The sequence below is a fragment of the Myzus persicae genome, unplaced genomic scaffold (genome assembly GCF_001856785.1).
Source record: "Myzus persicae strain clone G006 unplaced genomic scaffold, MPER_G0061.0, whole genome shotgun sequence".
In the NCBI taxonomy this organism is placed as follows: Eukaryota; Metazoa; Arthropoda; class Insecta; order Hemiptera; family Aphididae; genus Myzus; species Myzus persicae.
The window spans coordinates 316,492-330,371 of record NW_019104433.1 but is presented as its reverse complement, the minus strand read 5'-3'; the positions used below and the strand labels follow the sequence as shown (position 1 = coordinate 330,371).

Below are 13,880 nucleotides of genomic sequence, written 5' to 3'. Positions count from 1 at the left end.
ATTGATAAATGATTTTATATGTTATATTCACATACTTTAACGTTTAACCTATGTAAATAACTATCATTGTATTTAATATGTATAATTCCCTCTAGCACATAAGTTAATCTTTACATTGTACAACATGCCAATAACCTTAGTTGTTGCGGCTTAAATCAATAATAATAAAAAAAAAAAAATTGATAAATGAAAATATGTTTGTACCTATTTTGATGTAATATACAAAATATATATTTATAACATATACACTACACAGTATATACAGCAGTAATAGGTACAATGTTTCAGATGAATATATTGATTGTTATTTTTACAATGATTCGTTTTGTACAGGTACTCATGTATCTGTATTCGGTATGCATGACGAATAGTAGAAATGCTTCGATCTTCATCTTTAAGGGGGTTTCTGCATTTCTAGAAAATATATAGAATATATAGAAAATTAAAATTATTATTACCAACTTTAGTCTTTAGATAGGTTAATATTGAAAATTCTCAGTATTTTTCAAAATCATCAAGAAAAATAAAAAATTATGGAAAACAGAATTTTCAACCAAATCCAGTTTTTGAGAAAATTGATTCTATTTTTCTTGGTATTACTCAAGAACTTATACTTAACTATAATGTAACCATAATAACATTAGACATTTTAATATAAAATTCCCAACAAGTTTTTTTACCTTTAACAAAAATAAAAAAGTTTATCAGAGAGTTATGCTATTTATAAGTAACCACGTCACCACGATATATTTTCGATTTTTAAATTATTTAATTTGTTTAGGTATGAGTACGTATACGTACGGATGCTATAATAACACAGTCTATCCGTTCACTGCTCAGAATCGTTTTTTGTATACAATGATTTATCATTGAATTCAAATATTATACATCCATTACAATGACATGATTGACAAGCGACAACCACTTTACTTAGTATTAATTCGATGAAAAAACAATTTCGTTGGGTTGAAAATTTCGAAAATTGAATACATGATTTCTCATGAGTTTTATTTCCATTTAAAATAAATAAAGCTACATAGATAAACACGATATTTTTAAAAGCATTTGTCGCTCAAATTTTGATAAAATTCCATTTATATTATTGTTCGCGGAGCTTAAACTTTATTAAGTATATTAATTATATTTTATGTAATTACCTACCAATTAATAAACTAATTACTACCCACAATGACTCTTCCAAAATATTTTGATTAGGTTCTTTTTTTTTTTATTATTATAGCTTTGAGTAAACATTAGTATAGCTCGACAATTATAAGTAAAAATTACATTCAAAATTAATTAAAGAACATAGATATTAAATAATAAAGCCAGCATCCAGAATAAATTTAATAATGCTATTAAGACTAGACGATAGCACCTATTTTAGTACTGTACTGTAGCAGATCACCTTTTTTTTATTTAAAAATTATAATTTATAATTTTGTTGTATAGTTACAGGTTTTATAGTGGACCACTGTGTTTACTGTTTTCAAGTAAAGTTAACAGAGTTGCAGGTAAACGGGAAAACATGAGAGCACCACTTTGTTTTAATAAAATAATTTTTTTCTTTGGTAAGTAGGTATTCCTAAAAAATATTTTTCTTAAATTAAAATATACCTAAGATAAACATTTTTTTTAAACTAAATACTTATTCCTAAAAATGAAATTGTTATTATTATTAGTTTATTTTTAGGTAGTTACTTAAGAACATGGAATTTAATAAGTTTTCTGGTTCTTAAAAAAAATTATCAAATAGATTTTCTGAATCAAGAGAAAACACTATCTAACTTGGTTATATCAGACAGGAAGTTTGTATTTTTTTACATGATTTCATTCAAGATCTTTAAAGGTGTTAAGGGTCAATGTAAAACTATACCACTATGGCTTACATTTAACAGATTTAACACATTTAATCTGATACTTTGTGTACAGACATTTTATTCATAGATCTAAGTAGAATAATTGTTCTAATGAAAAATCTTATCCTTATCCAATATCCCTGGTCTTCCCCCACACCTGAAATGAAATGTGTTGGTGTCTGGTTTTGATCTAAAACTCTAAAAACATTATGGTAACCATATAGGTATAGATCACGTGTACCTACAGTTACTCTGATGGTCGTATACAGAATAGGTAATATCAGGCTATAGAACTATGTTTTTATTTAACTATTCTCTGTAGTAAATATTTTGGGCAATAAATAGAATACATGTTATCATCGAAAATATATGGTCTGAGGAACAACTACTGAAAGACTGGGGTGCAGCTTTAATCTGTGCCGTTTATAAAAAAAGAGACCCGCAAAAATGTAGTAATTACAGAGGTATTGCTTTATTCGATAGGACATACAAAGTCTTATCATATTGCTTACTAGACAAAATAGTACCTATAGCTGAAACTATATTAGGTGACTACCAGGGTGGGTTTAAACCCAATAGATCCACAACGGACTAAATGTTTAATCTAAAACAAATTATCCAAAAACGCTTAGAATTTGATAAGGATGTACACATATTATTTGTGGATTTTAGAAAAGCATACGACTCAACGACTCTATTCATAGAGAAAGTCTTTTAAACATCCTTACAGATTTTAAATTCCCCTAATATTTTATTAGGATTTTCTATTTCAGTAACATATATGAATGTAAATAACAAATTTATAATTTAAGTTGGGTTTATTAATGAATTTAATCTGAAACATTTTGAATGTAGAAAAGTCAAAAAGCAATAAAAAATTTTAAAAAATGCATATTTAGTAAGTAGTAGCAAAAAAAAATTAATGGTCAATTTATACCTACATAGCATAAAATATTAAAAATAGTTTATTAATATAAATATAATTATATGTATATTTAGATCAATTCTATTTATATTTATAATACAAATAAAACATGATTGGTATATTCCTGAGAATATACCTTTTATTCAGGTACCTAGTAATTATTACATCATTAAAATATTTCTTGAAATAACAAATTTAATAAATTATAAACAAAATCATAAAATAGGCTTGAGAAAAACAATTTCATGTCAGTTAAAAAATATTAAAATTTTTAATTGATATTTAAGGTTGTAATAAATACCATACATTTCAAATATAAATTACAATTTTATCATGGCAAGCAAAACCCTAGAATTAGTAATGACTTTTTTTGATACTTTTTTAATTAATTTACGTTTCTTTGCATCTTCTAATAAATCGGACCATACTCGTTCTCCCTATAAATATAATTATAATATTTATACACACATATAAGTACATAAATGCAGTAGTTACAGTAATCCTATACATATGGTGGATTGTTGAATTACTAGAGTTCACATTATAATAATTGCAATAAAATATCATCTTTCTTTTAGCCTGGTATGTTTTTTTGTCTTGCAATTTTTGGAAATAATATCTAATCGATTTATCAGGATTATCAAGTGAGTTTATTAACTTTATAAGATAACTGCTCATTATTATCTAATATATAACTATCTGGATTACTGGATGTATAGGATTATCATGTGGCCGGAGGATTACAGAAACTACTGTTTATTTGTTAAGATAAAGAAATAATTTTATAAAAATTTCTCACTCTTAAAGACATAAAGTTTCCACATATTATTAATGATTGCTTAGCACGTGTTAGAGCAACATTCAACCGACAAATATCATCCATAAATCCAACTCCATTAGTACGAACTGTTGATATCAATAAAACATCACATTCACCACCTTGAAATGAATCTATTGTATTGACATTTAATGAGATCTTCCTTTAAAAATAATTGTGTTAATAGAAAATTAAATTACACAAAATTAAATTTCTTACTTTTTCTTTAGCAATATATTTAATTGCTCTCTCTGTTTATGGTAAGGTGTTAAGACAGCAATGGTTAGTGATTGACATTCTGAGTTGAGCAAAATTTCTGCTAAACTTACAATCATATTTGCTTCCCCAATATTTACCTCACTTAAGGAATATAATAATTTTTTATCAGACAATTTTTCAAAATGTATAAAATATAATATACCCTGTATTATCTTGTAGGCTTTCATGTTCTAGGATCATGTATGGATGAAAAGGAAGTTGCTTTCTCATTTTGACAGATGGTGCAGTTTTAATTACACCTTTATAAAAGTATGTTGATGGAAATAAACAAATTTCATAATGCATTCGATATTGTGTATTTAACATCGTAACTGGAAAACTTTTCCGTGTAGAGCGCTTATGTTCAAACCAAGTCTTAAGTCGTTTGAAAAGAGAAATACCAAGACCATTATCTTTGGCTACCTAAGACATTTAATTTAATTATGTTATATGTTGTACAGATTTGGCAAAATAATTTTTTAGAAAAGTGCATTAAATTTCATAACAAACCTTGCTCTTTACTAATGGTTGAAGTTGTTTATCATCTCCAACCAAAATTAATTTATCAATGCCAAGTAGTATCGGAACAAAAATCAGAGGTTCTATAGATTGTCCAGCTTCATCTACAATACAAGCAGTAAAATGACAACTATTCAATGACCTATAACAATAAAAAAAAAAAAAAATGTAAAATCATTATTCAAATAAGAAAAAAAGTTGTATTCACTTAATATTCGAAGGCTTGAAGGTCTCCTCCATTGTTTTGGAAAAACAAGAGTTTAATGTTGTCACAATAACTTCCGTATTTATAAGTATTTCATTTTCAAGATCTTTCTTATTGGTGTATATAAACACATTGTTTGATTGACCTTGTCTCTAATTTAACAATAATAAATGCTAAATAATTTCAAAACTCAAATCTAATAATAGCAATATATTTGTATCTTACATCAGCTTCATTTAAAGGATTTCCCATTTTTCGTTTGATTAAAGTATCCAGCATAACATCAACAATAGGAGAATTTGGATCATATTTTTGTCCACTACCCACTCGTACTACATTAAATTGTGATTGATCTGAAATAATTAATAAAATTGAAGTTATACATTTATTTTATAAAACAAACTAAACAGAAACTTACGTTTTAAGTCCTTTTTAATTTCTATTATTCTTCTTACTATCGCATCAGCAGCTTCATTAGAAGGTGCACATATAAGAAGTTTAGGTTTAGTTTTAGTCTTGACCGATTGTTTAGACATTAGAGTTAAAATAATATTACAAATAACATTTGTTTTGCCTGTGCCTGGAGGTCCAATTATCAAACCAACATTTGGTTCTACAGAATTACAAATTGTCACAGCCATTTTTACAGCTTCTTTTTGACTATTGTTTAATAATAAACTCTAAACAAAATCATTAACACAATAAAAATAAATTAATATAAGCAATAAACTTAAACGTTGAACTATTTACATTTATGTTATAATTTTTTGAATTTGCTTTTGAAGAATCAAGAGAGTAATTATGAAATTGTGGAGTGATGAGTGCCTTGCAGAGTGAAGATGTAGTCACATTATTTATAGCTTGAAATAATCGTAGTTCCGAGAACAAGTAAAAAATATCCTAAAATGAATAATAGTTTATTAAATTAGCTGTTATTTTTATATATTTGGGTATGCATGCACCAATTAAAAATAATAAACAATAAACAGTTTTCAATATATTTTCCTAACAAATTTAATGTATGATGCTTTAATTTTCTAGTTCAACACATAAACAATTTTACAACTGTTCTTACATACATATATTCACGTTTATGTGGAAGTAAGCAAATTAAATTGAAAATAATTATACCCAGTGGCACTCAATACATATTTATTAATGAAGAAGTTAAATATTATTATTTACTATTTAATGAATTATTAACCATTACCATTAAGTGAATAAGTGTTCCATTTGGAATATTTTCAGTCTTTTTTGTAACAATAAGTTCTATGTAAAATTGTGAATTTGAGTGGTACCCTAAAAAATAGATGATTACAAATTTCCTCAATTTGGTGCTTAGGAAATATTATAAATTCATAATTATTTACCAATTTTTTTTGTCATATTAACATAAGCAAAAAAAATATTTTTAGATTTAGTAGGTTTTTGATTTCTAACAGCATCTGTTCCAAAGCAGTTTGACTGTACTATAACAATACATAAACATCCCTTTAGTGAATTTCTTGATCCCGTTAAAGTTTCAATGTTCTTATTTGTTCCTAAAAAAAAAAAAATTAGAAGAACATTAAAAATGTAATCTATACATTTTTTAAAAGACTATGCATTGACTGATTATTATGAAAATTTCAGTGAAATAATTTGTTTTAAGAAGTACCATAAATGTTAAGAGTGTATGTTTACTGCAGTTTGAGGTACATCTAATAAGTAACACTAAACAAACATTTTTTAAAATATATTTTGTTAATTACAAGGCATACAAACTAAAAATTAATAATTTTTTCCCAAGCAAATTCTTCCAGTATAACAATTAAAAATAAATTAGGTAAAAACTCAAGGTTATTTTAGGTTATGTAACTAATAGATATACATTTTATAACAGAAGATGATTAATTTAACATGTTATTCACATTACAGTGGTTAAGAGGTTTATCTATTGTATTTGTATAATTTTTGTTTTTTAAGTATGCATTTTATTGTAGTTATGAGTTATACAAGTCAAAAGTATAATTAAATAAAGAATTGACAAAGATGGCAAAAAATACTGATGAAGTTCATCCAACTCGTGGATTTTTTAAACCATCCATTTCTGACTATTTTGAGTTAAAGATTACAATAATTAATAATATTAGATTATTCTATTTAATTATTGATATTTTTTTATAAATTAAAACTATGCATATTACGTATTATAGGTAATAATAATAATAATAATGACACTTACCTATACATTTTAAGCACCATAATGGCTGATTAATAGATTTTAATGCTGGCACCGATGTGGAAAATTCTTTATTAACAGATTGAATATCAAACATAGGTAGAGGTAAGTTTCTAGAAAACATAAGTTACATTAAAATTGCTTATACATATTACATATAAATATAAAAATAGAGTATCCACACTGCATGCAGATAGATCGAAACATGTATATGTTGTATGGCTACTGAATTCAGTCAACATAAGAAGTAATTAGTTGCTAATATAAATATGAGAATTTCTGAGCTAAAATTACAAATACTAATAATTCCCACCTGTCAACATCATCAAACAACTACCTATCAACCAATAATGGTTTTATTTATATAATTTACATTGTGTAATCTTTATTGTGAATAATTTTCAATACACAAAACATTTGATGAGCTACTCTTATTGTTATAGCTTGATAACACGCCTCCGTGATGGCGATAAAGGTTTAATTGCTAATTTATAATTATACTCTTTAAATAATTTGTTGCTAAGGGTAACTTAAGAACTTTAACATGAAATAACTTTATAACTTAATTTCATCTTTATTATTGTTTAGTTGTCAAGAGAATTCTTACGTGAAATTAGGTTAAGAAAAATACAATAATATTTTATCATCCTAGCTTCAACACAATGAGCTGTGATATCATTCATGGTGTCGTACACACATTTTTGGAATGATCCCCAGCCATAAGACATAAATACATGTTAAATATAAAGCCATGTGACCATGTATAAGTATTTTTTAGATGAATAGAGAAACTTATTAACATTACCTTCAAAGAGAACTATTATACATAATATTAAATAATTCATAAATGTAATAACAACCAATTTACGAAAGTGCCTGTACTAGGTCTATCTCGTTGAAGTTGATTGATATATGTATTCATCAAAATCAAAAATTCATTTAAAATTATAAGTTTAATTTGTATTAAAAAAATAGATATGATCTAGATCTACTTAAAATAATTATACTATTACATTACATCATAATAAGATGTTGACATGACTAAATATGTATATCGTATATTAAAATTTTATATTCATACTTCTTTGAAGATTTTTCAAAAATAGATTGCTCCAAATTAGGGTTTCTACTAAGCACCATATGATATGATTCACTTATTTTTGACCAAATTTCATAGAATAACACTGAGTTCATTGTAGAAGAATACTCAGATGGAGTATCAAATTGTTCTTTCATTTTGTATATATTTTTTACCAATGGTGGAGACGCATCAGCAAATTTTTCCTCCTATATAAAATACCAAAATAAATTTAATAAAAACTTATAGAAATATATTCATTTTTTTAAAAATGTAACTTACATACAACCACACTGCATTCCATTTACATATTTTACTAAGTGTATCAAAAAAAGTAAAATTAATTGGTTTGATAGTTTTTGTAGTTGAAGAACCTATAATATTTTTATAATCAGAGAATGAAAATTGATCTATTTGATTGTTTATGGTTGATGTCATTTCTTGACAATTAAATCCAACTTTTTTTTTAACCTCTCGTATAGGTGAATGAGACTTTGATGTACTTGGAATACAATTATTATCATTGTTAGTTTGTTCCAACCTAGATATTCTACTTTTTTTTTTTAATTTACCAATTGTTGAAGGCCTATCAATAAAATTGTCGTTAGTTGAAGAATTTTCATTTATTGAGTTATTTGAGGCCAACTTTTTAAGTCTCATTTGTCTTTCTTGAATAATTTGTTTATTTTGATCAACAATTACTTCTTCGGCTTTCTTTTTATTATTAATTATTTTTTCTGATTTAGCTCGAGTTTTTATAATATACTTATTTTCAACTAGTAACTTTGTTTGACCCCTTTTATTAACTTTCATTGGAAAAGGTTCAATAATTGTTGGGCATTTACTAGTGTAATCACTTTCACTATCACTTGAACTCATCAAAGTATTTATATTGTTAGAACACAAGTTGGGTGGTATGTACATCACATCATCTGTATCATCAGTGGTTATTTCATTTCTTTGACATTGTATTGACAATTCTGGAAAGTTTAAATTATTATCAATTTTTGAAGTAGACGGACATGAATGTTTTGTGGATGTGTTAATTTGTTCCTGTTTTTCAATTTTAATGTTGGAAAATTCTAAACCATTTTCATCCATGTCATTTTCTTCATCTGATATACAATAAACTACACTATCTTCTTCATCACGATATTTTCCTTGGCTGAACACATTATTTGTAGTATCCGGTTCTATTTTTATTTTCACAGAAGTAGATATATTATCTTTATATTCAGAATAGGATGGTTCTTTACTACTTGGAGTTATTTCAGGATCTTCAACTGGTAATTTTTGATCATCAAAATCTTTAAGAGTCTTGAAAAAAGCATTGACTATTTTTAACTGATTTAATTCTGTATGTTGTAAATTATTAGCAACATAAGGCAAATTGTTCAATGAATTTGATGGATTAGTATTTGCGTTTGAAGATGGTTTCTTTAATAAATTCTGTTCAGATTCATTTATAACTGAAAATTAAACATTAAAAATGAATAAAATGTTTTCAAATATTAATAATTTACTTAATAGATATTATAACATTTAAATTATATAGTTTATACACCTATTTGTTTTAGAAGATAAAGTTTAGTAAATATTTTCTAACCCATAATTTTTATAAAAATAAAAAAAATGAACATTTATTTTCAATTTATTGTTTATCATGTATTTATTCATGTAATGTTGATGATGATTTAATAAATAAAGACTTGACACAATCATCATGCATTACATTTGTTTACTAGTAAGTAGTAACAACAGTTAGTGGTTATAATAAATAGTAACAAATATAGCGCAAACTAATTCTAACAAGTCAAAAAGTACTGTTTATTGTGTACGACAAAATTGGATACCAATAAACTAATTATTTATGTGTTAATGTTTGGCTGCAATTGCAACTGTGATGCAAAATAGGCTTTTTGAAATTGATAAGTAAATAATCAATTTAACCTAATAACGATTAGTTGATATAAAAAAAATTATTTTTTGGTTGTTATAGAAACTGCAAAAGTCAGAAAATTTTTTTGTCCTAAATACTGCATAAAAACATATTAATGTTTTGATGTTTTATTAAGCTTATCTTGGTCCAGTCAGCAATGTGTTAAAATGTTAAATAATAAATATAAAACCTGAGGCTTCTAATTAAGAGTCAACAGTTGTTATAATTTGAATTTTTACTATTAATTATTAGAGTGCTAGGAATAATATTTTTGAAACAATATGGTTGGCTTGGGTGTGTTTAAGATTTTTTTAAATTTATAGTATTTTTTATTCTTATGTTAAAATCACTTAATTTTTATTGTTGACACTCAATTATAAAATTAATAAATACAAATAAATATACTAGATACTGAAAAAAATTGACTCCTAACAGAACAAATAAATATATATTTTTATATTACTATTAACAATTTTCCAAGAATAGACATCAGCATATTATGGCAATATGCAATTCCTAAATGTGTCACGTTACAAAAATTTAAATTATATAATAATAATTTTTTTCATGATTATTACAGAACATATTTTGACAGTTTGCAATGGAGCAATTAACTTAAAAAGTAATAATAAAATTAAAAGTACAATAATAGTCACAAGGTATTGTTTGTCATTTGGAATTTATGTAATAACGTCTTAAACTCCTAAGGATTTCCATACCAAATTTATTAGAAAAGAATATAACATTTAGTTAATTATAGTAGTTATTAATGATATCTTAATTCATTAAAAACCTATAAAACAATAAAATAAACTTGAGTTTACAAATATGTGGTTCATGTGTAAGTCTACCACTAAATGAAATGAGGGTATTATGTATTTTTACTTTTTTCATCAAGGATGAAAAACATACTCAGAATAAAGGCTTCACTGGAAAGTTATATAAAAAGTAATAAAACTCATGCTTGAGTCTCAACCCTCAGAATATCTGAACTACTTAGTTTTGAAATTAATAAATACTTATAAAAACATACTTAATTTTGGAATTTTTACAGCAGTTGATTCTTCATCCAAATTTTCTTCGCTCAGTACTTTTCTTTTATTATTAATTGGATTATTCTACATAATATATACATAATTATTAAATGTATCTATTTTTTATATATTCATGTAAAAAATGTTAAAAATTTAAGAAAATAACAAATTAAACTTACACATTGATTTGAAAAATTAATAGTACGATCTACTTTATCAATATATTGTAGAACAACTCCTTCGTCACCACTAGCTAACACAATCATATCTAAATCATTCAACTGATGTTCTTCAAATTCAATCAAATTTATATTGCCAACAAAAGTCCCATTTGATGTCTTAAAAAATAATTATATTGATTGTTAATTAAATAAATATAAATCAAAACTAGTATTTAATACAAATATTGTTAATTAAAATATGGAATTCTTTAAATTAAATAACTAATTGTTACCGCAACATAAAAAGTGTTTAGTAATAAGTCCATTTCCTAGGTTTTCTTGGAGTTAAATTTGATTATAATGCAGTTATGATTAATTTTATAATGTAATTTATGATAAATAATTTTTGAGTTATTTTTTGACCATGTAAATGATCTAGTAAGCCACAAAGTAATTTTTTAATCAAGTCAACAGTTTATTATAAATAATTTTTTTAGAGAACTTGAGATAAGATCACAAATTCATACTATCCAGATATCTAGTGTTAGCAGAAATGCATAATTTCATGATAAAAAAAAATCAAATTTAGTAGGTACATCATAGATATAATTTTTTAAATTGTTCATTACCTAGTTATTTTAGCAAAATTCAAAAACTATAGAATGTGGTATGGAAAAATATTATGAAAATGTTCTTATTCTATACTTACTATTTTAAATACAGTAAAACTAAAATATAGATCATTTAATGTAAGATCTCTAAAGTAGGTATACAAAGTGTAACAGAAAGACCTGACAAAAAAAACTTACACCTAAATCCTTGATGTATGCAATATCTTTGGATTCTTTTTTTTCGACTCGTAAGTGGCAATGAGTTCTTGATACGTTTAAATTTTTGAGTACAATATCATTGTTTAATCCCCTTCCAATAGTATTCTAAAAAAAATAAAATATGAGATTGAATAATACAACCTAAACTTGAATAAGTGTTCTGAAATATCTTTGGAAATATATCTAACTTAATTAGTTTAGGAATATACTCAGATACATGGATTTTTTAAGATAAAAATTTAAAATGATTTATACTTGTAAACATACTAATTTTGAAACAATAAAAAAAATTAATTTTGACAAAGGTAGGTTTTTTATTTATGATGATTCAATACTTGTAAGTCTAAGTAAATCTATATTTTTCAAAGGATTATTAAGCTTTAATACATATACACTAGGTAAATAAAACCTTAATATGTAGGAACATATAAATAGTAAATATCATATACATTGTTTTGAAATTAATTATTAATATTTATAACAGTATATTATATGTAAATACGCACCACTCCATATTTAACTTGGTGTACATTTTGGGAAACATCTTCAACGTTTCGAAGACATTTAAGAGCACAACCAGGCATACTTTGTTCAATGTTTTCCATTTTTAATTTATTGAAATCAGATACTAAAATATAAAAAATTACTTTAAAAATCTACAGACCTTGATAACTGCTGTATAAAATAATACTTGTTTTCATATTTTTAGTGTACAGGTAATACATACTTACATTCAAAATATATAACTCTGTAATAGGTATTTACAATTCATATTAAAAAAATTAATAAAATAACACTAATTGAATAAAGTACAAGAGTTTTGAATGAGTTTAACTTGAAACTTTGAAAAACTATTTTCTATCATGCATCTACTGAACATTATACGGGTAGGTACTCGCGCACTAGGGTGTACATTTTCGGATTGTATTGTTTAATCTCAATTGTAACTAATCGAAAAATGTCTGTTAAAATGTAAGTCATTACTATAATATTTTACATTTTATAAGATAATTAATGTTCATGAATGTTTTAACCGTGACCGAAGTTCGTTAAATCCTTAAATCTCTATTCTATGGAGGTACAACAAGTATTCAGCATTATAGCGGGATATGGGAGCACATTTATTATTATCATCCAAATGATAACTAAACAAAACAATGCAGTCATACTGATAACATATTTCGGAAATCCCATGTGTTCAAGCCACGGTCTTAGAAGATAAAGTACAATCATTTTACTACAATACTACAATTGTCCGAACCTTTTCTTTTAAGGCCGTGGTTCAAACCTTAGATCACGTATATGATTCATAATTTTTAACTAGAGTACGAATGTTTTGAACATTTTGTATATCAGACATCAATATAAATAGATACTATAAATCTATAATAAAATGTAATAATATAGTTATGTATATATACTGTGTGTACTAACCTTTTTGAATTCTTTACGCCAATTTGTTCTTAATGCATTCATTTTTTTCTTAACGTCTTCCTTAGTGGCTTGTGGATATTTTTCTTTATACTTCGTTACTAACGTTTCATAGGATTCATTTTTTTTGTTACGATTGGAATAATCCTTACTTTTGACATTCCAAAGTGCCGGCAGATCTCGATACAAATTAATACATTCGATTATAAACGAACGTTCTTCCATTTTAGTTGACATAGTGTATGATATAGTGTATCAATAGAATGAAAAATATAAAAAAAACACGACACAACACGTGTCACAACCGATATGATATGATACTAAATATTGCGTAATTTTGCACAATATCATATTCAAACGTTCAATAATATTGTGTATTGTACAAAAAATTTCCAACCCAGTTTGATTTCTTCAATATATTGTACAATCCTTCAAAAGTTCAATATCTATACTAGACTGTCAATAATATTGCGCAATATCGATTATTGTGCAATATTATTGATCGTGTAGGGACCGCTTTAGGCATTTGCTCTTTTTTCTATTGTCCTAAAGCGAAGGTATGTCAATTAGAATTTAGCATGACAAAGTAGACTTTGTCATGGA

General features: G+C 25.3%; 1 protein-coding gene across 1 annotated transcript; it reads right to left on the bottom strand.

Moving 5' to 3' along the window:
- Positions 1 to 3,032: 3,032 nt before the first annotated feature.
- Positions 3,033 to 12,971, bottom strand: LOC111042130 (uncharacterized ATP-dependent helicase C29A10.10c-like). Its single transcript, XM_022326649.1, has 19 exons — positions 12,578 to 12,971; positions 12,353 to 12,474; positions 11,826 to 11,951; positions 11,035 to 11,193; positions 10,855 to 10,939; positions 8,165 to 9,351; positions 7,886 to 8,091; positions 6,808 to 6,917; positions 5,954 to 6,124; positions 5,794 to 5,882; positions 5,334 to 5,483; positions 5,002 to 5,263; positions 4,809 to 4,936; positions 4,587 to 4,735; positions 4,370 to 4,520; positions 4,023 to 4,282; positions 3,821 to 3,961; positions 3,584 to 3,764; positions 3,033 to 3,221 (listed from the first exon to the last, which is right to left on the bottom strand). The coding sequence occupies exons 2-19, from the start codon at positions 12,449 to 12,451 to the stop codon at positions 3,105 to 3,107; spliced, it is 3,771 nt and encodes a 1,256-aa protein (XP_022182341.1). The 5' UTR covers positions 12,452 to 12,474; positions 12,578 to 12,971; the 3' UTR covers positions 3,033 to 3,104.
- Between the last annotated feature and the right edge of the window lie 909 nt (positions 12,972 to 13,880).